Source organism: Canis lupus, chromosome 1 (genome assembly GCF_048164855.1).
Source record: "Canis lupus baileyi chromosome 1, mCanLup2.hap1, whole genome shotgun sequence".
Taxonomy (NCBI): domain Eukaryota; kingdom Metazoa; phylum Chordata; class Mammalia; order Carnivora; family Canidae; genus Canis; species Canis lupus.
Window position 1 is genome coordinate 90,773,574 of NC_132838.1, and position 23,404 is coordinate 90,796,977.

Consider the following 23,404-nt stretch of genomic DNA (forward strand, 5'->3'; position numbering starts at 1 on the left):
TACCGCGCCCGGGTCCCTCCGCCCGGCAGCCCCGAGCCACCCGCAAACTTTGCAGCAGTTGGGAGCGGGCCGCCGCGGCCCCGGGAGGTGGGCGGGGCGAGCAGGGCCGGGGGCGGGGCGAGCAGGGCCGGGGGCGGGGCGCGGGGTGCTGGGGCGGGGCCCGGAGCTCCGGAAGTCGCCCCTCCCCCGCGGCTCCGAGCGGGGCGGGAGTCGGGGTCTGGGCCTGGGTCCCGGGCGTGGGGCGCCCCAGGAGGGCATCGCGCTCCCGCCCCACCCAGGCTTCCGTGCGTGGAGCTCGCGGCCGGCCCCGGGCCCCAGAACCGGGCTGGGGCGCCTTTCCCGGGATCCCGCACAGCCGCCCGCCCCCTCTGCAGCGCGGCTTTGTTCCGAGAGGGCCGGCGGGGCGGGGGTGGAGGAGGAGGAGAGCGTCCTGGAAGCGCGGCTGGCTCGGGGGAGGCGCTGCACCGACGCCGCGAGAGCGAGCTCCGGCCTGGAGACAGTTTCCCTGTGTCCCCCAGGGTTGCCCAGAGCAGTTGAGAAGATTTCCTCGTCCTTTTAGTTCTGTTTTGAAGGTTAACGTCGCAGGGGAAACCCGATCTCCTAAGTGCTCCGAGGTCCGCGCTGCTCCCACTTCGGAGAGCGCCTGGTGTTTCCCCTTCGCTCAGAAAGCTGCTGGGGTTTGCGCTGCCCCCAGCTGACCCGGCTCCCTGCTGTCCCGGCTGCCGGGCGGGGTCCGAGAGCCCCAGCCCCTGCGCGCGCCCCGGGCCTCCAGGGGGAGCGGCCGCGGGCCGGGCCCCGTGGGCAGCGCAGCGAGGACGCGCTTTTCCACTTCGCCCTGCGAAGCGCGAGGCAGAGGTCGGTGCTCAGCGGGCCCCTCGGATGAAGCAAAGCTGGGGCGACACCTCCCACCCCTCCTCACCCCCACCCCGAAGGATGGGGGAGGGCGGCCTGGTGTAGGCGCTGGGTCTGAGGCCTGTGCACGAGTGGGAGCGCTCGTGCCCAGGCAGGAGCCCCTGATTCCGAGGGTTCGAGCGAGCAGCGCCACCTGCACAGTCTACGCGGGGCTCGCGGGCTGGTCTACACCGCGTTTACGTAAGAAGGCCTAGGCCCTTAAGTAGCTCGGGTCGCCCACTGCCAACCTGGCGTGGGGACAGGCCCGCCCTGGCCCAGCCTTCTGCTCAGGCGCGTCTCCCGGCCCGCGGGACGAGCTCCTTCGCCCCCCCCAACCCCACCCCCGGCCGCACGCGGCCTGTGTCCTGTGCGCCGCGCCCGCCGGCCGGGCCGGCTACGGGGATGCTGTGGGCCGTGCGCAGGAGTCCTTCCCCAATTAAATGAGGGAGAACAAGGGCATTATTGTCACCTCAAGAAACCGATTGCGGGTTGCCCCACCGCCTCACCGGACATTCGTTCCCCACTTTGAATTCGAAGCTGGCCAAAGAGCAGCAATGCCTAGAGGCGCGGACGGGATGAGAGCCGAGAGGTTCACGCGCGGGCGGGGGTGGGGGCGGGAGTGGGAGCTCATTTTCCTGCATTCTCGGGGCTTTCTGCACGCCCTGGTCTCCAACGTCACCGTGGTGGCGATTAAAACGGAAAATGGAAACCCTGACCTCCCCCTCCATGAGAATCCAGCAAAGCAGAAAATTTCCTGCTGCATTCTACATCCCGGACAATGTGAAACTGTCCTTTTGATTAAGTGGGGTTTTTGTGTGTGTGTGTGTTTGTGTTTTTGTTTTTTTTGCGGTGAGGAACATCTACCAGGACTCCTGGGGTTGGAGTCAGAACATCCTCGGCTTCTCAGCGAGGGCATCTGCACTCCCAGCTTTTAAATATGCACGCACCACGAGATTGTGCGCCAAGAGAAAGACGACGACATACGCCCATTATCTTTCACGCTTTCGCTGTTAATAACCTGTCACAATTTTACCTAGTTAATTGTGGCCTGAGCGCACGCACCACCCAGCGCAGAACGTGAGTGGATCCAATCTAGCGAGGTTACATTAACTTGTAATCCTCCTCGCTCCCTTTCCAATGTCTTTGATGATTTTTCCCAGAAGTGCCTAAGTGGCGGGGACTTAGTAGAACAGGCCGCTCCTCCTAAACGTGATTCGGACCATATGCTTTCTACATTCATTCCCGCTTGGGCTTTTCTTCTCCACACTAACTGCTAACACGTTATAGTCACCTTGAAATTTCCTCTGCTATTTTCCAATTAAAAGCTTAATAGCCCTGGAAACGGAGTTCATGTGGTGAAGTTTACCATAGCCCCTTGTTCTGAAAGGCTTTCTGCTGGGATCCCATTATGTGCTTGAATAAACCCTTTCTGCAAACAGAAATGGGACTCGGGGTTGTCAGGTGTTGGGTTACAATAGACTTTGAGGCAGGGGACATTTTACCAACATAAATACAAACCTGTTCCTATAGGGAGATGTTGTCAAATACTGGGATATGGAAAACATTCCCATCAAATATGAGAAAAGGATTATTGCGCTATATCAAATGAGTATTTAGATCTCAGCCCCCGATGTGCAGTGGAGTGAAACGGGGCCCCGGACCAAATAATGCCAGACTGTTTGAGTGGCAAAGGGATAGGGTGGCTAGGTGACTGAGGGAGGAAAGGAGGTCGTCTTGGGGGTGGGAATGCCGCCCCCACCACCCCAAACCTGTTTTGAGAGCTCTTCTTGTCCTTTAAAAAATCTTTTACTCCTGATTTACTTATACCCTCTAGTTTTCCTGACCATTTGGAGAAGATTGGGAGATGCGTGTCTGAAAAAAGTCTAAAGTCTTTGCATTCCCAAGAGGTCCAGAGGCTTCCGCAAGATTCAGTGTCATTCTAGACGCCCCTTGCTCCTTGTGTCTCTTTACGTGAAGGGACTCACCAACAACTCGCATTTCCTAGCCTCTGGCCCCCAGGGGTCCCAGTGACCTTAGCATCCAGTCCCCAGAGCTTATGAAGTTCCTTCCAGCTGTAGTGTTTTAGGGTTTTCCTAGATAAGGTTGGGAGATGGGAGTGAAGGGATAAGGGACGAGAGGTGCTGGAAGGGTGGGTGCCCTTGCAGCTTAGGGGGAGGCCTCCCAAGGCTAACACTAACGCATGCTACTCCGCCCCCCCAAGCCAGCATCCATCAATCCCCAACTCCTTGACTAGTCTGCAAAGGGGGTCAGCTATAGGCTTCGAGGGAAATGCACACAACCGGGTAACTTTTTCAATCCTCCTCCCTTCTCCAATCACCTTTGGGGTGGAGAGTTGGCCGCCAGAATGCCTGGCGACATTCTCCTTGAATTCACAGCAAACACAGAAGGACGTTTCCTGTTGCTTGTTTGCTTTCAGGGCAGTGCAGAGAGAAAAAGGCCTCCCCGAGGGGACGAGGGGCGCAGTGCAGCCAAAGGGTTGGCCACTGCTGCGGATTCATCTTGACTTCGACTCGCTCAGACCTCAGGGAGATGAGTTCAGAGTCCTCTCAGGAGCCTCCCTAACGAAGGTTCCCATCTCCCCCGCTTTGCACTGAACTGTGGTGCTACCCAGTATCCTCCTGTTTTCGTTTGTTTCTTTGTTTTCCAGCGGTGGTGTGTGTGTGTGTGTGTGTGTGTGTGTGTGTGTGTTTGCTTAATCTTCCCTGTGCATTTCTAGCGGTGGTCTGCATGAGGCCAAACTAGTACTCATAGATTAGAGACAAGCGGATAACAGTTTAAACAAAGTGTGATGCTGTCATCCTGTGCAAGGGCGCTCTTGCCCCCCTACCCAAAGACGCTGGGGCTGGGCGGAGTGGGGGGCAGATGGCCCCATCCCTTATCCATAACTCAGTCACTGAGTCTGTGGGAATTTGAATTGGATGACTCCAGACCTCGGTTTGATGGTAACCATGGCTGTGGGGCAGGGCAGAGGGGAGACCATCACATCCCATAACTTGTGGGGCGCTAACGTGGCTCCTGCGACAGCTGTCAGAAAGTTTAGGCTGTGCACTTGAACAGATCCTCCATAAGAGCACTTCCCGGCCTTTGGCCTTCCAGGACAGAAATAAAACAAGAGGAGGGTAGAGCAACAAAATCAACGCCAGGGTTTGGGGGGGTGGGGGAAGGCCTGTTTTCCCCTTTGAAATAGCCTGCAAAATGGATTGTCATCCTTGAGCCAGCAGGTTTTCATAAACATTTATTTTATTCTACAGCAGCAAAAGAAAAAAAAATTGTTGCCAGAGGGACTCAGGAAAGCCAAAATTTCCTGACCAATTCCACCGGCCTAACCCCAATCCACCTGCCAGTGGCCGCAGGGCCTGGCTCGCCCCCATTTAAAAGGCTTCGCGGCTCCGGCCGAGTCCCGAGTGCCCCCGAGCGCTCCGGGAGGCTCCGGGTCGCGCGGAGCCCTCTCCGCCGCCGGGGGTGAGGATGGAAGCGGCCTCGGGCTCGGAGCCGCCAAATCCGGCCGGCGGGGAGGGGAAGGGGCGAGGGGAGCGGCCACCTCACTGGCCTCCGGGCACCCCGCCTCGCCCCCGCCGGTCCTCCTCGTCCCCGCCCCGAGTGCCCCGCCGCGTCCCCGGAGCGCCGCAGTCGGGCAAAGCGTGGGGAGCTCGGAGCCGGGGGCCGTGAGCGCCCCCCGCCCGAGTGGCCTGGCGGCAGGTGGCGAGGAAGGTGAAGTGCAGGGACGCCGGGGGCGCGGGCGGGAAGGAGGAAGGCGGGGAGCGGGGAGTGCCAGGAGCTCGGGACCCCGGGGGTGGGGTGGGGTGGGGTGGGGGTGGGGTGGCGGAGGGAGGGAGGAGGGGTGGGGGAGGGCGGCGGCGGAGGAGGTGCCGGGCCGGCCGGCGCGCGCGGGAGCTGCAGACGCGCTGCTCAGACCTCAACCCAGCTCTCGCCGGCTCTCCGCAGCCGCCGCAGCGCCCCGGCGGCCGGGGGGGACGTGCGGGCCGAGGCCGCCGCTGGCGGGATTGCCGAGCAGCCGCGGGGCCCGGGACGACCGCAGCCGCGCCTCCCGCCGCCCCGGAGCGCACGCGGCCGCCGGGGCTGCGGGACCGAGGACCGCGCCGCCCGCGGGCCGCCCCGGGGCCGGCCTCCCTGCCCCGCCGGCCGGCGCCCTCGCGCCCGCCCTCGCGCCCGCCCTTCCCGGAGTCCCGGACATGAACGGCTACGGCTCCCCCTACCTGTACATGGGCGGCCCGGTGTCGCAGCCGCCGCGGGCGCCCTTGCAGCGCACGCCCAAGTGCGCGCGCTGCCGCAACCACGGCGTGCTGTCCTGGCTCAAGGGCCACAAGCGCTACTGCCGCTTCAAGGACTGCACCTGCGAGAAGTGCATCCTCATCATCGAGCGGCAGCGGGTCATGGCCGCGCAGGTGGCGCTGCGCCGGCAGCAGGCCAACGAGAGCCTCGAGAGCCTCATCCCGGACTCGCTGCGCGCCCTGCCGGGACCCCCGCCGCCGGGGGACGCCGCCGCCGCCCCGCCGCCGCCGCAGACCTCGCAGCCGTCCCAGCCGCCGCCGCCCCGGCCCGCCGCGGACTTGGCCGCCGCCGCCGCGCTGCGCTGGGCCTCGGAGCCGCAGCCCGGGGCGTTGCAGGCGCCCCTCGCCAAGCCAGGTAAGAGCCGCCGGGCGGGAGCGGGCGCGGGCGCGGGCGCGGGCGCCGGCGCCGCGCGGGAGGAAACTTCGCAGTTTACTTCCAGTTACCGGAGGAGGTGCTCGGGCCTTCGCCCCACCCCGCCGAGCCGGTCCCCACTCTCCGGGCGCAGGCCGGCCTGCGGTCCGGACCCCGAGCCGGTGGAAGCCGGGCTCCCCAGGTAAAAAGGGGGGACGTGGTCGCCTCGGCCGGCACATAAAGAGGTCGAAGCGGGACCAAGTTAAAACCCACGCGGGCGCACACCCCACGGCGAGGCCAGGCTTCCCAGGCTGCGAGCATCGAGGGCCTCGCCTTTGGAGGCTGGGACAGGTGGGCGCAGGTAAATGGCCCAGGCCAAGGCTTGGCCGAGTCCGAGCCGGGCGTGCTTCGCGGGCCGGGGACTTCGAGTGACCCAGAAGCCTTTCTAGTAACGCGCTGTGGCTTCCAGCTTCTTGCGATCCGAAGGAAGCCCCATGTAGCAGCCTCATTGAAAAGGGCCAGAAAGCTTCCTGAACCGGTGGCGGCCGGACTCTGGCGCACCCGCACCCGGAGCTTGCAGAGCTGCCCAGATGGTTTACCACCGTTCCTCAGGCGTCCTCGGTTGTCTCTGTGGTTTAAAGAAAAACAAATAAAACTTGACCTATGGCGGCGGAGGACACCTCTGCCCAGCCCTTTCTGATTCTAGGCAGGTGTGGTGGGCCTGTTGCTGCTAAGAGCAAAGGCGCTCTCACCGCCCCTTCCCTTCCTCCTCTGCTGGGCTGTGTAGAGAGGGTGGGTCTGCCCAGAGTCTTGGAGGTGCCTGTATTCCCACACCCCACCTCCCAGCTTCCATCATCTGCTTTCTCCCCAGGCCTGCAGGCCCAGGTTGAGTCTCTTTCCTCCTGGGGAATCTCTAGCTTGTCATCCTACCCAGCCCAAGTGCTCCTTTGATTTTTGGCTGCTGGGATTCAGTAGATGTGTGTTTGGTGTTTCCCTTGGGCTGGGGCAGATGTACAAAGCAAAAAAGCCCCATCTGCCCAGGAAGGGGGAGAGAAGCGCTGCTAAAATTTTGGGAAAGGAAGACCCTGGAAGGCCCAGAGCCCTCCTGTAGGTAGAACTGTGATAGAGCTTCTGCCTACACCACTCCTCTCCACCCCCCCCCCCAAAAAAAAGACATTAACCCTGGCTTTTGGAAAGATGCTTTCGGGGAGCACTGGACTGCTGTATGGAGCTGGGGAAATGCAGACTCACGAGTGAGTGGACAGGAAGCATGGATGGCACAGGTCGGCTGTCCTATTGCTCAGTTATGCTCTGCAGGTCTGAAGCTCTGAGAACATCTTACGTGAAGAGTAGGCCTGGGCGTTTTATGGCAGAGGACAGCTTGCTGAACATGGATTTTGTGGCTCTTTAATCCAAAGTAGGGTATAAGCATATCTGTGAGTAATGAGCACCTGCCCCCCCCAACACACACACACATGCCCCGTCAATCTTTTGTCCCTCTCATCTCTTTGTATGTGTAGATTTGCCATAGAGAAATGGGAGGCGGGGAGAAAGAAGATTCAAGAAAATTCTTTCTGCTTTCTCCTTTAAGTTAAGATGAGTAACTAGGAGAGTTGTGTCTCAGTTCTAGAAGTTGATCCCTGCCACTAGCTTTCCTTAACCTTTGCATTTCCAGTTTCTCTGTCTTCATTTCCCCAACATCAGAGCAGGAGTCTGCGTAGGCCAAGGGTAGTAGCATTTTGCAGTGGCCCATCTGCCCAGCAGCGCCCCAAGGGCATTGGGTTCTGGAGTCTTTGTCCAAGAGGGCATTCTTTCACATTCTGTGCTCTTCAGTCTTCAAACCAGTCTTTGGGATAGCCAAAGTTCAAGGTTTCTAAAGAGTCGCAAAACCCAAACAACCAGGGGAGGAGGGGTAGTGGGAGCCGGAAGGAAGGCGGGGTAGCAGCTGCGGTAGCACGCCTTGGGGGAATAAAAGAGGGAGGCAGATTTCAACTGGACAAACCAGACCTGGTGCGTGCTCTCTGACTCCAAACCAATTATTCAGGGATCGCCTGAGCCTTCCAAATTGAAAAACAAGGGATTGAAAAGGAGACTAGGATTTACCACGAGGAGGGGTCAGAGTGGTGGCTTTGGAGCACTGAGCCCTCAGAGACCAAAAAGCCTAGTTTCCAATTCTTCAGGCTGCATACTATGCATATTCATTTATATAACTTTTGTTCTCTTCTTTCCATTGGTTCGACCCCATAATTCCATTCTTTAAGGGGAAAAAAAAGCCAATCACCAATCCAAAGGTGGGAGGAGAGAGAAAAAGAAGAGATAATTATTTCCCATTAGGAAGGCAAGCTTACAAGGGGATTGGTTCTATGCAATGCTTTATATGGAGAAAGCTTCTTTTGAGTTTAAGTTAGGGAAAACTGTCTAGATGTGAATCCCAGTTACTGTCTGTATTATGCCTTTTTGCAGTTGTTTTGGGAACGTATGTAACATGCCATCCTGGACAAATAGATCACTATGTTTAGAGAAGTAAAGCTCTATTTGAATAGTAGGTCCACATGTACCGTAAGCTCACAGACCATTAGGAATCTAAATACCTGCTGGCACATTCTACAGATTTGTCTGTGAGATCTATGTCAAAAATGCCATTGGTTCTTTTTGCAAAGGGCCTCTTTTGTACATAGCTATGAAGACATATGCCTTTTTGTTGTTGGATACAAACACAGGTGCAGAAACTCAGGAGTCCTTTTACCTCTCCAGAAATCCTTGAGAAAAACCACTTGCCCCAGAGAAGGGTATGTTTCTTGGACACTGCTGGAAGAAAAACACCCTGTTAGGGGAGTGACACGTTAACACCAAAATTCAGTTCTGTTGCTGAAAGAAATCTCTAAAACTCTGCTTCAGATTCTTTAAAGGAATGAGGGTGATTTTAACCCAAGAGTGTAGTAAGCTCGCTGAGCATCCTTTCCAAGGTGGCAGTGGCTTGAAGGAGAATTTTTCATAGTCTAATGTTATTAATTCTAGTTCTGTATTGGAGCGTTCTTTTTTCCTTCTGGGTGTACATTTCTCTTGCTGTTCGTCTTGATGTTCGTCTATGAACGGCCTCATAGTAATAAATTTTGATTGAGCCTGAGATTCTAATTTTAGCTTCTTTGTAGCATTGACTCACTTACTCTCCTAAATTCCCTCTTCAGCCTCTTCACCCTCCTGCCTCCCCCCATGAAAATAGCCTGGGAAGTGTCAGCTTCTTTCAGATCTTACTGTATCTGAGTCAGCAGCTTCAACCAGCCAAGCCAGACTTTCAGGACGTAAGCTCTAGAGCTGAGGAAAGTTAAGGGTCAGGACCAAGGTGAGAAGCTAAAGTTACATACCTGTGTTCTCATCCCTTCCCCCACGGCCAGCTTTTCGCTCCAGGAGAGTGTCCTGGGTCCCCTAGAGCTGTGCAAGGAAAGACCTGTGGCTATAGATACTTCCTACATTTGTCTACAAAATGAATAGGTACACAAGTTCCTTCAAATGTTCTTAAAGGAAAAAGAAATTTAAAAAAACCAGCGTATTTGGTTAGGACAGAAGAAGAGGATCAGATAGGAAAGCAGGAGCTCCCTTCACGAGTGGGTCTCCTGGAAAGGAGCAAACAAGAGACCTATAGGGCAGGGGAGAAGTCAGGTGATTATGGAAAACTATTTAGTTTTACCTCCTGCTCCGCCTGTCTTAGCAACCTAATGCCAGCTCTGTGCTTTTTTGCTCCAGCTTGATTGGGTCCTGTCCCATCTGCTTCCTAAGTAATGTACTTTTACTTATTATTATTATTATTTAAAGAGACAGATGCACCTGCTAGTACCATGATTGTTACGGGATCACCAGTCCAGGCCGTAATGGGAAATCCTGGTGATGATAGGACGGAAGCAAACGAAAAAGCGGGAAAGACTTCAAAGTCATTCATGAAATGGGTTTACAAATTTTAAAGATGGGATCTGGTTATTTAAGACACCTTGATTTGGGGCAAGGAACCTGCTTTCAGTTGCGCTTGGAAACACAAAACCAACCAAATGCAGAGGAGCAAACCGTCCTGAGGTCCTGAAGTCATGGTCTCTTCCAAACCATGGCGCAGCTCAGGTGGTGCAGGCAGAGGGCTTGGGCAGGGTCCGGAGGGGGACAGGGGCGGGCCATCATGGAGGGGGGGCAGCGGGGCCCTAGGACAGGCGCACACGGCCAGCTAGCTCGTAGGCATAGGCTCGGGTGCTACAGGCTCCCTCCTGGCTCACTCTGGGGGTTGCACTACAGGGCCCAGGAGCCCGCAGCCCCCCATGCCCTTCCTGCTCCCTCCCTGCTGCCTCCTTGCCTCCGGAGCTTCAGCTTCGGTGTGTTGCCAGATTTAGCACAAAAAATGTGCAAATAGCCAAAAAAAAAAAAAAAGGATGTCAAATATTGCATGGTTTGAGCACCTGGGTGGCTCAGTGGTTGAGCATCTGCCTTGGGCTCAGGTTATGATCAGGTCCTGGGACCAGTCCCTTATCGAGGTCCCTGCAGGGAGCCTGCTTCTCCCCCTATGTCTCTGCCTCTCTGTGTCTCTCATGAATAAATAAATTAAATCTTTAAAAAATATAATCCAGGGTGCATACTGCAACTAAAAAGCTTTTCGTTATTCATCTGAAGTTCGAATGTAAATGGGTGTCCTGGCATCCTATCTGGCCACCCTGGGCCTAGGCAGTCCCCACCCAGCGCCAGTCGCCCCTCAGTGTGGGGGTCTTCCGGGGCATCCACCAGCTTCTCTTTCTTTCTGGGGAGCCTCTGGTGATCCTCTTGTGGTGCCGAGGACAGGGCTGACAGGAAAAAAGGGTGTTATCCCCTCATGTCTGGCCACCACAGGCCCACTGCCATCCGAGAACGAGCCCCCCCCCCCCCCCCAACACACTCCTCTGGGTTATAAATCTGGTGGATAGCTGTGCTCTCGACTTACACAACCAACTTTTCTTTTCCCTGATGGATGAACTCCCGGGTTTAAAAGATTACAGTAATCACAGGAGGACAGTGTAAATCGAATCTGATAGCAATAACTTTCGGGGAAGGTCAGGCTCAAGTGAAATGTTACCAAGCAACAGGCATTTTGTTTGCAAAATACAATCAAAGAGCATTGATGAGAAATTCTTTGCTGTGGCCAGTCAGCACTTTCTGCTAACAGCTTTACAGAGAGAAAGTGAGTAAATCTTCATAAATCAATGTCCCTGGAGGACTTGGAGCCCCGTTCTGGAAATGTTGCACTTCTTCCTGACAGAAGAGGATGGAGCTCCTAATCTATTTGCCTGCCTCCCTTTCTCCCCTCTCCCTCTCCATCCCCTCTGCCTCCCCTCTTGTTTTCCTCCTTTCTTTGGCTTTTTAACCTGTTCTGGCTCCTCTGATCTCTGGATTTTCATGTCTAGTCCCGCGTGGCCCTAATGGCACAGTGGGCCTGGAAGTGAGGGACGCATGGGAGCTCGTGGCAGAGATCAGGGCCCAAGTAGTAGAACAACTGGTCCTCCCAGGTCCATCACCTTGGGATTAGGTCATGTCACTCTCCAGCGTCCTACAGGCTAGTGAGTCACCCCCTTGTCTCTTCTCTAAAGAAGCTAAAACGAAAAAACTTGGTGGGTTTTTTTTCCATTTTATTTTCTAATTAAACAGCTATTAAAAAACAAGCACAGTCAACTGAATTAACAGTATTACAATACCGAAATTAACAGTATTGTGGAAAACCGAACATTCAGAACGGGTCAGTTCTTTACTGAATCTCTCATCCCTGTTTCTGCTTCCAGTGACCAGGCAGGCGTACGTTTTACGGAGCTGGGATTGGTGTTCTGCTCTCACCGCTTATTACTTCTGTTAGTTCAATATGAGTATTTGTTGCAACCATTGTCTCTACGTGCCAATGTTTACAACAGCGTGAACCCTATGAATACACCTTAGCCTGCCCAGCGGCTGGCCCTTGAGGTGATTTGCTGTGTTTTAATGTAAAATATGACCAACCGCACGGATAACGTGGAAAAATTTTGCAGAAGACTAGTTAAACTGCAAGCCTCTCAGTGACCAAGAGGCAATGTTTTGATCAGCTCTGTGTAATCTTACCTAATAAGTGCTGGGGGCATGGTGAGAGACTTAAGGGTTTCTGTTAAACAGATGAATAGAGAGCTGCATTTCTGTCAGTTCCCAATGAACATGTGGATTTATAGATGATTTTTCTCCTGCTTCTTGAAAAGCGTTCCTGAGTCACTGAAGGGGTCAAAACTCAATTTTTGCAGGATGTACGAAGTCCACCATTGCAAGTTTTATTTTCTTAAGTTCTGCTCTTTCTATAGCAGTGTTCCCCCCAAATATTGATCCCAAGGAACCATCCTGATTCCTCCATATATTATTAATGATTATGTTATGTTATTATATTATGTTAATGATTTTTTAAAAAGCAAAGCGTGACGATTTGTACTCTTCACAGGTCCTCCCCCAACCCTCACCAACCCAGAAAGAAAAAGATTTTCCACTGATACTCATTTCCTGCTGTACTTTAGATTTTCAGCCACTCAGGTTTTGGTTTTGTTGTTGTTGTTGTTGTTTGTTTTTTTTATGATTCAGCACTTCTAGTGTGAGATAAAGATAACAGAAATGTAAAAACGTGTGTCTCCTGTTAGCGTTCTGACTGGCCATTGGTCTCTTCTAGAAGCACCAGGTCCTGCCTGGGCTTTTTCCCTGTCATTGCTTTAAGATTTGGGTGCTTAGAAAACCACTCATCAGGGTACACTCAGAGGTGTGTCCCCTAAAGCTCAAGTCAGCATAAGAGGCCATACAATCCACGTCCCAAAATGACATGATTTCAAAAGAAAAAAAAGTCCAGTGACTTTTGTTCTAGGAAATGTTCCTCTCTATGCCAATGTTTTTGTGTTTTCATTCAATATAATATTTTTGTAGGTATAATGGGATAGAATGGAAAAAACCCACCACATTGAAGCCTGAAAGAGTCTCCATTTTTGTGTTTATTTCACATGTGTGGTTGGTTTACCAAACTATTTGAAATGAATACCTAGGTCTTTATTTTTTTTAATTTTTTTAAATTTATTTATGATAGTCACAGAGAGAGAGAGAGAGAGAAAGAGGCAGAGACACAGGCAGAGGGAGAAGCAGGCTCCATGCACCGGGAGCCCGACGTGGGATTCGATCCAGAGTCTCCAGGATCCCGCCCTGGGCCAAAGGCAGGCGCCAAACCGCTGTGCCACCCAGGGATCCCTAGGTCTTTAAAATGTATATATATGTAACTACATTTTCATATTTAAAAAGTCCTCTAAAGGAGGAAAGATATTGCAAACCATAGTTTTATTTAATTTTAAAGATTTTTTATTTATTCATGAGAGACGCAAAGAGAGAGGCAGAGACATAGGCAGAGGGAGAAGCAGGCTCCCTGTGGGGAGTCCAATGTGAGACTCGATCCCAGGACCTGATCATGACCTGAGCTGAAGGCAGATGCTCAACCACTGAGCCACTCAGGCACTCCACAAACTGTAGTTTTAGATTGGAAGTCACTTTTGTGTGAGTGTTCAGTTTCTTTCCCTAAAGTCTGTAGCAAAAGGGGATAAAAAAAAAGGTCTTGTAGCTATCTTAAGGCTTATGTATTTTTTTGAAGTTGGTAGCATATTATTGATAGAAAAAATTTCCTTCTTAATTGAATATCTACTTCTTTTACATATTTTGACCCGAGTGAAGGGTTTAGCTTAGGGGTGGCTAGGAGCATGTCTATATCACGAAAAATATGAATTTGAAGAGTGAGTAGTAAGACTTTTTAAAAATACCTGTCTGTTTAAGCCTTAGAAACAACAGATTGTATCACTTCCAATAGGTGACTTGGAATATCAAATGAAATTTGTGTCTTTCTACTTTTTTGACTAGTAGGCATGGCTTCCTGCACCCAGATGCTAGGGGTAAAAATGTTATCAGCTGGAGTATATTCTTACTGTCTATGTCCTAGGAATTAGGGTGTTAGGTTCGAGGAGAAAGAGGGTCAAGTGTTCGGGGACTATTTCCCTTTTCATTTTGTTGGTTGGCAGTGTCACATTTCTGTATCTAGAAAGGCCTTTGTGTTTTAAACCAACACGAACATTTCATAAAGTTCATTTAGGGGGGAAAAAACCTAGAGATGTAAAGAAACACCCATTATTAAGTTACCCTTTATCACTGAGCTCAAAACCCACCCTCTATAATTACTCGTGAAAGTCTGTATTTATAGAACAATTTACAATACATCCAGTGTAGGTACAGCTGTATATCCAATACTAGATACCATAGTGCCACAAAATTGCAGGGGCTCTGCAGTCTGCCCTTCAGAAATTATGATGGTGAGGAGGGACTCCTGGCACAAGGTGAGAGGCTAGTCTTGCCTTGTCCAGCTTTGCAACCCCAACAGCCTTGGCCGTTGAGAGGGATCTTGCTCACCCACCAGCCTGTAGGAGGACTTTTATGCGGGGCTCAGGTGCACAAAAGCCTTGGGTGTGTCCCACTCCCCGCTTCCTTCAAGGTCTAGGTCTTCCCTTTGAACACGGTATCAGCAGCACTGAGCCCAGTTGGTTGGGATACCCTGACTTTCTACTTTTTAGATTTCATTCCTCTGACACCCTGTTAGGTTGTTTTGTTTTGTTTTTGTTTTTTGTTTTTTGTTTTTTTTTCCCATCTGGCCATCGCCTGGACACCCAAGCTGGAGAGGCCGACTGCCCTGAAACCTGAGAAGACAGTGTGGATGAATGGGCACAGCCCAGCCCACCACCATCACCACTCCCCCTGAGAAGTTACCAGAAGCACGTGCTGCTCTGGGCATGCCACGTAGCAGGGTGGCACAAGAAATCAGAAAGGCAGGGGCCCTTGCAGTCCTGGGGGTTCACAGCTGGTGAGCAAGCTGGCACCCCATATAAGATTCTGTTGTGGCTTGTTCTGCAGAACAGGAACATAGGCACAAGAGTAGAATTCTGTATTTTCAGGTTTATAGTCTTGTCATCCACTATCCAGTACTTCAGGATTGTATATCTTTTGCCATTTTGGGGAAAAAAAAATACTACATTTTCGTAATGGCAGATGTGTCAGATTAACTGGGACATCATTCTCTAGGTCCCTTTGGCTAAACTTCTGTGCTTTGAATCACTTTCTTCTGGAGACTGAAGTGTTCTGTGGAAGAGTGAGTTTGTTGAGAGACCTTAAAACATTTTTCACACATGTGTTCAGTGTTTGCAGCTCATCCGGCATGGGAAAAATTATCTTTTTTTTTTATTTAAGATTTTTTTTTTTTAAAGTAAACTCTACGTTTAACGTGGGGCTTGAACTCACTACCTGGAGATCAAGAGTCACAAACTCCCTGGACTGAGCCAGCCACACACCCTGGGAAAAGTTATTTTTTAAAATAGGAAGCCTCTTTTAGGTTCACTCATTAAAAAATAGCTAAGTTTTGAGCTTCCTAGCTGTACTTATATACTTATTTCGTAGAAGAACCAGTAGTTTCTCTTGCTTTCAAAAAGAAAAAAAAATCTCACCATCTCTTATATTGCTGTGTACTGTGTGTCATATTTATCTTTTTTTTTTATTGTGGTAAAATATACATAATATAAAATTTACTATTTTAACTTTTTTTAGGGGTACAATGTAGTGGCATTGAGTAATATTCACCATGTTGTGCTACCACCACTACTGTCCATTTCCAGAACTTTTTTATCATCTGAATCCCCTGTACCAGTGACAGGATAAGTGCCATTCTGTCCCTCTCCCCCTCCCTCCCAGATCCTGTTAATGATCCTTCTACTCTCAATCTCTGTGAATTTGTCTATTCTAGGAACCTCACATAAGTGGAATCAGAGTATTTGTCCTCTTGTGACTGACTTATTTCTTTTAGCATATTTTTAGAGTTCATCCCTATCATAACCCGGGGTCAGAATTTCATTACATTTTGAGACTAATATTCCATTGCATGTGTGTATCACATTTTATTTATCCATTTATCCACTGGGGACACCTGGGTTGCTCCCACCTTTTGTCTGTTGCGGATGATGCCACTGTGAACATTTGTGTACAGTATGTATCATCCTGGATACAAAGCAAGTTCTTTCTGGCTATGTTTGCTTTTCTCCATCCCCATGCATCTTATCTGCCCAACTAGATACTAAGTCCCACAGATTAGGGGCTAGTCTTACACTTCCTGGTATTTTTCACTTCCTTTTTTTCTGTTTCTCTCAGTATCTTGCATATTACAGGCATACAGATACTTGATACTGAAAATAATAGGTAAGGAAAGCTAAAGTTAAATTCAAAAACCCTGTTTAGAGATACACAGTATTTAAAGCATAATTTTATTTTCTATTTCCCTGGGGAGTGTATTTGGCTTGTGTTCCCAAGCCCCACTGAGCAGGGGCCCAAGTCCAATTATGTGTTCACATCAGTGCTGAGCTAACATACTGTCACTGTGTCCACTCATTTTCAAGTGTTTCGTGACAGAGTAACTGCCAAGAGGTATGCATGGGGTCATGAGTCAGAATGTAGGTAGGTCTAGTTGCTTAGAATGGGAATCTGTAGAAGCTTTTTCTGTGTTGTTTTTCCTTTTTTGGTTTAAGAACAAATACACATTCACTCAGAGGACAGGGCATCTGTGTCCCCTGTCCTAGGGGGTTGCAGGAGGGGAGATGTCAAGTTTCTCTTACCAAAACAGGTCTTGTGCACGTCCCAGAGCTGTTCTAGAAAGCAAAGTTGGCTTGATACGTGCAGGCTACAGATGATCCCCGCATAGAAACCTTACATTGTGTATTGGAAAAAGCAGTGGCTTATTAATCTGCAAACTTGGGATAAGTGTGAATTTGTATCAGATTTATGGCTCAAAGTTGCACTGATACAGTTTAAACATATTTTAAGACGTATTTGTCTTTGCTTGGCAGGTATTTATTTATTGCTTTGTGGAGGACCAACGTTTTATTTCCCCATTATATTGAAGATAAATCTCACGTTAGAAGAATGTTCATAAACGGGCCTTTGTCTTAAGGCTTTTAAAATAAACAAAAACAAATTGGAGGAGATAGATTTTTGCAGCTGCTATGATGAAATTTCACCGGCTGGCTTTCTAAATATAATCAGGTGTGCCCACAGAGAAGGTGACAATGAAGCTATTCAGAAAGGGCCGCAGAAAACACAGGCAAAGCGATTGTTTACAACCTGACAACTGGGTCATTAATAATTTTCATCTTTAGATCAGTTACACTGGCTTTGAGTAGAGACAGCCAATGTTTTCAAAAGGATAAAAATCTCCTTGCACAGAGCATGCTAATAAAGAATATGTTCTTTTTATTATAAAAGTCTGTTGGCATTTCCTACTGCAAGCAAACCAGTCCTACCTACTCCTTTCTGCCCACTTTGTGCTGTAATACTAGCCCTTTGGGGGGGGGTAATGTGTTAGGTCAAAATGTGACATTTGCAGCTGGTTTAGTTCACAGCAAATCTCTGCTTTATTTGGGAAGCTTTTCCTTCCTTTTGGTATAATTCAAGAAGGTATCTTTAAATCCTCTCCATGAACCTTACTAATAAAACAGTTTGTGAAACGTTTTTACCTCTTGCACCCCCATGGTCCCGGAGTTATGGGCGCATTGTTTCATTGAAGGATCATGCCCCGACGCAGTTTGACAAATCTCTCCAGCCGTTTCCTTCCTGTCCTGCGACCTGCCCCACCATTGAGAATTCACAGCTGGTTTTGCTTGCCCTCTACTGCAAGCTCCAGGAGACCAAATCTGTCAGTCCCTCGAGTGGCCGTGCAAGAAAGATTTCAGTGGATAGAGGCTTCTTTCTGGAAATTCTATTGATTAGCTATGGTACATGGTAACCTGATGAAACATAGGACTAGTTCACGAGGCATATTTAACACAAAATCTGCCTCTGGGAAATGGATTTAAGATATAAAAATTCTCTTCCATGGATATGTGTGTGTGTGTGTGTGTGTGTGTGTGTGTGTGTGTGTATGGGGTGCACGACCCATATAGGGTGTCCCTACGTGGGATGATGTCCCTAGTTGACACCAGGCACCTCATGTGCAGAAAAGGAGCCGGGAGACAAACCCGAGCTCATTTTTCTGGCCTTCCCTGGGCTGCGTCAATCCCTAGACCTACAGAGCGTCTTCATTTAGATCATTACTGCCCTGACAGCCACATCCTTTAGGGTTATAGGTATCCCATCACTGTTCTGTGTTTGAGGCAAGCTGCTCTGTCTGAGAAATTGCTCCAATTTCTAGATCTTTTTTAGTCTTTTTTTTTTCCGTCCCCGTTCTCCAGTGAGGTGGTTAGGATTTCTTTTCTTAAAAAAGCTTCCTGAACGGAGGTGTGTGTGGCGGTGGGGGTGGCGGGGGGGCGCCTGGCTGGCTCAGCCCTAGAGCCTGCGACTCTTGATCTCAGGGTCATGAGTTCAAGCCTCACATTGGGTGTAGCCCTTGCTTAAAAAAAAAAAAAGAAAGAAAGAAAGAAAAAAGAGAAGAAAAGCAGGCTTCCAGCGTGTTGGCACCCACCAGCTTGCATTCCTCCTTCCAAATGGCCTGGGGGTGGGGGTGGGGTGGGGTGGGGTGGGGGGTGGGGGTGCGGGGCTCGGGCCCCAGCACATCTGTTCCTCTTCCCGCGCCCTCCCACACCGGGGAAGGATTAACCCAGCTGTTGTCCGCTTTCCAGATCTGGCCGAGGAGCGGCTGGGGGACGGCGGCGGCTCGGCCGACAACGCCGAGAGCTTCAGCGACAAGGAGGCGGACCAGAGGAGCTCCCCGGACGTGGCCCCAAGCAAGGGCTGCTTCGGCCCGGAGAGCCCCGAGGTGGTGTCGGTGGACGAAGGCGGCTACGCGCTCGCGAAGAGCGGGGGCCCCCCCGGGAGCCGGCCCGGCAGCCCCAGGTGCGCGGCGGAGCAGAGCCACCTGCTGATCGAGGGCCCCTCGGGGACCGTGTCCCTGCCCTTCAGCCTCAAGGCCAACCGGCCGCCCCTGGAGGTGCTGAAGAAGATCTTCCCGGGCCAGAAGCCGGCGGTGCTGGAGCTCATCCTCAAGGGCTGCGGGGGGGACCTGGTGGGCGCCGTGGAGGTCCTGCTGTCCAGCCGCTCGTCGGCGGCGGCGGCCTCCGAGCGGACCGCGGCCGAGCCCGAGGCGCTGGTGCTGCCCCCCAACGGGCACCTCTTCGAACACGGCCTGGGCTCCTACCCGCTCTCGTCCTCCAAGTGGTCCGTGGGCTCGGCCTTCAGGGTCCCGGACACGCTGCGCTTCTCGGCCGACTCGGCCAACGTGGTCCCCAGCCCGCTGGCCGTGCCCCTGCAGCACCCCTTCCCCCAGCCGCCCCGGTACCCGCTGATGCTGAGGAATACCTTGGCCAGGAACCAGTCGAGCCCCTTTCTGCCCAACGACGTGACCCTGTGGAACACCATGACCTTGCAGCAGCAGTACCAGCTGAGGTCCCAGTACGTGGGCCCCTTCCCCGCCAACTCCGCCGGCGTCTTCCGGGGCTCCCCGGTCCTGCCCGCGCGCGCCCCCGAGGACCCCCGCATCTCGCTCCCCGACGACGGCTGTCCCATCGTGGCCAAGCAGCCGCTCTACGCCGAGGAGGACTATGACGAGAGGTCCGACTCCTCAGACTCTAGAATACTCAACACTTCCTCCTAAAGCGCACTGCTGGGGGGGTGTGACCAGGTGACCTTTTTTTTTTTTTTTTCTGTGCATTTGAAACCCCCCTCCTCCCCCTCCCCCCCTGCCCTCCCCCTGTGCGGGGAGAGAGGCCACCTCCTGTGCATACCCTCTCTCCTTCTGTTTGACAAAGTGACTGTGCTCGATGCTATATACCTTAGCAATAAAAACATAACTTATTTAATTTCTTGCACTTCATTGGGAAATGCCAAATAGCTCTGCTCTGTGGCTTTAGTGCTGAATGTGTATTGTTAAAAGAGGGTCTGATGCTAAGAATAGTCTTGGGAAAGCCGGGGCCACCGAAGATTGATGTGGGAGGTGGGGGGTGGGGGGAGATCTCTAAAGCTGAAGGTCAGCTTTTGCTCCTGCCTCAACTCAACCCGGAATGTCCGAGAAAATAGTATACTTGAATGCGGTTTTTGTAAAAGAGGATGCCTCAGGATTTGTAAAACCTAAATAAAGCAAGTGGTTCGGTTGCAAATGGACGATACACAGGGACCTTATATTCTTACGCTAAAAATCCTTCCTGCGTTTTAGAGAGAGACTGCACTTAAGAATAGAGTGAACCGCTCACATGCTTATTTAAGCTTGGACAGTTTTCGGAGACAAACTCCCATTAAGAATTATTCTTTTCACATGGCTGAATTGAAACATGCATAATGTCAATGTAAAGCCAATCACAGCTGTGAACTGCATGAAATGTATTGTGAAATGAACACAAGATTAAGCTTTGTCAGGTTAATGTAGCATGCTGAGGACTCTAGAAAAAAAAATAAACTAAGGAGACGATCTTCGTTTATGTCATTTCTACTTGTGGAAAGAGGATCTCTAAAGAGAGAAACTCGATGTCAAAGCTACTCACCAGCGCATGGATCAGGAATCAAGGTATCAGTTAAATGGGACATTCAGTGAGAGATAGGGATGGCAAAGTTTGGGGGGCTGCATTTAGGGAGATGGAGAATTTATTGGCGAAGAACAGAGTTCAGTTCAGTCCCTCTGCTCATTCATCTAATTCTTCGGCAGATACTTAGTGCCTATTCAATGTCAGAGAACGCTTTGTGTCTGCTGTTGTCCAAGGCACCTGTCTACGGGTCCAAGACAAGCAGGGATGATAATGGAGAGTCCCATTAAAGAATAAAGTAACAATGCAACAGTTTACAATGTAAGTACTTAGCACCGTACCTGACAGAGAGAAAGCCCTTGATAAATGAGAGCTCTTACTGCTATTAATTAAGCTCAGTAGCTTTTGCATTCTTGCTCAGATATTTTAAAAAGAGAGTTTTCAAACAATGCTGTTCAGTGGTGCCCCTGCCAACCACTTCTCTTACTGTGTCCATTCTTCCAAGTGCATGAAAGCAAAGACGACTGCTTAAGTCTGACAATAAACTTAGGAAGGCGGAAGGGAAGTAAATAAGCACATAAATAAAAGCCTCTGCATGACGAGGATGCAGAAAGAGCTCCCGATGCTAGAATAAGCCTGGAAGGAAGAAGGACAAATCCTCTTGGCCTGAGATATTCCCTCCACTGGGAGACGGGGCGCTCCTATCAGCTGCCAATCACCCTTGAATGGGTCCCAGGAGGGGGGAAAAAGAAAAGACATTTAAAATTAAAATTTCTTTATTTCTCTAGGGCACTGTGGGAATGAGAATGTTTGATTAGAAAAAGGTCCTTATATTAGTTGGGCTAATGTGTATTTCATGGACATAGGTACATACCAGGGTGCTTTAAAGTTAATACTATTTATTGTTCGGATTGTATTTAAGCATTAGCCTATCTGTAAAGGAAGAAAGCAAGGAAGTGACGAAGAAACGAATACGACCCCTGATCCTAAAGACCCATGTCTGGGACATTTTCTGTTGTGGTGATGAGCTAATGTCTGGGCCTCCCTAGGCACAAGTATATTTCCCAGGGTATGTTCACCTCAAAAGCTTATCTGCATTTATGTAACAAGCAACGGTGGTAACAGGTTCCCCGTGAGCCAATGGTGGTGCGAAATCTGTCTTCAGCTTCAGGTTCAATGACCGGGATTGAGCAACACTCTCCTTAAGATACAGTGTCTTCACAGCATGACTTCACCCGCACAGATCACCAGAGTCCTTGACTCCTTTTGACAATGGCCAGCAGCAACAGGAACTGTGCATATGTAAGGCAGTGAATTCACAGGCTAGTGCAGGTATGTTTGATCCTCAATATAATCTCCTGAAGCCAGAAATGCTTAGTTTGGTGGGGTAGGTGTGGTCAGGAGTCAGATGGGAGAAATCCGTTAAGATCCTTTGCCCTGCTCCCAGAGGTCAGTTTTGCTTCCTCTGCCGTCCTTCAATTCTAGCTCAACACTCGGAGAAAATCCTCCTCTGCCATGTAGGCCACAGGCCCTCAGTTACTATTTCACATAAAAGAGGAAAAAATCAACCAACTCCTGGCTAAATTCCCATCTGTCACACAGACAAAATCACGGGTGCTTGGCAGGACACTTGCAGCCTGGTCAAGCCAGCCTTGAGGAAAGTTAATCCACGTTAAACCAGGGCATCTCTCCTTCTAGTGAGGACCTGCCGCCTGCTAGTCTTAAATGCTGTGTTCACCCACAAAGTGAGTGTGGGCAGGTCAGCCAAGGTCTATAGCATCTGGTCTCCAAGCGTGATCCATGCCCCCCAGCACTTCCATTTCTAGTTGAGATTTGTGGGCCCTGCTTGTTGAGTTCAGAATCTCGGAGAGCCTCAGCACCTGCATGTTTATCATCCTCCCCGGGTGATTCTTCAACTCACTAAGAGTTGAGGACATCACATCCTTGGATTTTCTTCTTATATCCATGCTAAGTAAAGGAGCTGAGATAGGTTGAAATCCCTATGCCCTCCATTTCCATGTCCTTTTCTTTAAAAAAAATTTTATTTATTTATTTATTTATTTATTTATTCATTCATTCATGAGAGACCCAGAGAGAGAGAGAGAGGCAGAGACACAGGCAGAGGGAGAAGCAGGCTCCATGTAGGATCCCGATGTGGGACTCGATCCCGGGACTCCAGGATCACGCCCTGGGCTGAAGGCAGGCGCTAAACTGCCGAGCCACCCAGGGATCCCCTCCCATGGCCTTTTCTGTGGCGAGAGTAATCTTCCACGTGTGAGCACCTGCCCTAGATGTACAGCTCAAGGAACCTTAGTGGCAATGTTGATGTTTGAATCAAGTACACACTTGAGATCAGAAGTGCCCGTTTTTGGAAACTTCTGATTGCCAAAGCACCAGATAGAGGCATAGATGCGCTGCCCTTTCTCTCAGGGGGAGTGCCACTTAGAGCTCCTGAGACTTCCCAGTCTCCTTAACCTTCCCTTAAGGTTATGCCGTGATTCCAAGTTTACTAGTGACACCTGGAAATAGGTTTTGCCCTGGAGTTGGAGCTTTAAGTTTTGTTTTTAAAGATTTTATTTATTCGTTCATGAGAGACACGGAGAGAGAGAGGCAGAGACACAGGCAGAGGGAGAAGCAGGCTCCCAGCAGGGAATCTGATGTGGGACTCGATCCCAGGACCCCAGGATCATGCCCTGAGCCGAAGGCAGATGCTCAACCACTGAGCCACCCAGGCACCCCTGGAACTTTAAGTTTTAAGAAACATCAGTAGTTCCCTCCCTCTTCCCGCCAGTTTTGCTAAGATATAATCGACATATAACATTGTGTAAGTTTAAGGGGCATGAGGTGACGGTTTGATAGGTGTATATATTGCAAAATGATTTCCACAAGTAAGGTTAGTTATCCATCACCTCACAGGATTATTTTTTTTGTTGTTTTTGTTTTTGTTTTGTGGTGAGAACCGTTAGATCTGTTCTCTTAGTGACTTCCAAGCATACAATATAGTACTGTGAACTCTAGCCACCATGCTGTATGTTGGATATCAAGAACTTACTCATCTTACATCTATGAGTTTGTATCCTTGGAGCAACCTCTCCCCATGCCCCTCACCCTCCATCCCTTGGCAACCACGATTCTACTGTGTTTTTGTGACTTTTGCTTTTTTTTAGATTCCATGTGTAAGTGAGACCACACAGTACTTGCCTTTTGGTGACTGGCTTATTTCACTTAGTATGTAACATTTGCTTTATCTCCTGGTCTGTTGATGGGCACTTAGGTTGTTTCCGTGTCTTGGCTTCCGTGTATTGTGCATAATGCTCCAGTGAGCATGG

The 23,404-nt window shown here is 50.6% G+C and overlaps 1 protein-coding gene across 1 annotated transcript; it reads left to right on the forward strand.

Moving 5' to 3' along the window:
• The first annotated feature begins 5,105 nt into the window (after positions 1 to 5,105).
• Positions 5,106 to 20,011, forward strand: DMRT3 (doublesex and mab-3 related transcription factor 3). The gene is made up of 2 exons (XM_072806738.1): positions 5,106 to 5,559; positions 18,243 to 20,011. Exons 1-2 carry the CDS (start codon positions 5,106 to 5,108, stop codon positions 19,211 to 19,213), a joined length of 1,425 nt encoding a protein of 474 aa, XP_072662839.1. The 3' UTR covers positions 19,214 to 20,011.
• Positions 20,012 to 23,404: the final 3,393 nt, after the last annotated feature.

Excerpts from the sequence above, each read along its gene's own strand:
- DMRT3 (XM_072806738.1), top strand. The coding sequence starts at position 5,106 with ATGAACGGCTACGGCTCCCCCTACCTGTACATGGGCGGCCCGGTGTCG. Across the intron at positions 5,560-18,242 it reads GGCGCCCCTCGCCAAGCCAG|ATCTGGCCGAGGAGCGGCTG; the intron begins GTAAGAGCCGCC and ends TCCGCTTTCCAG.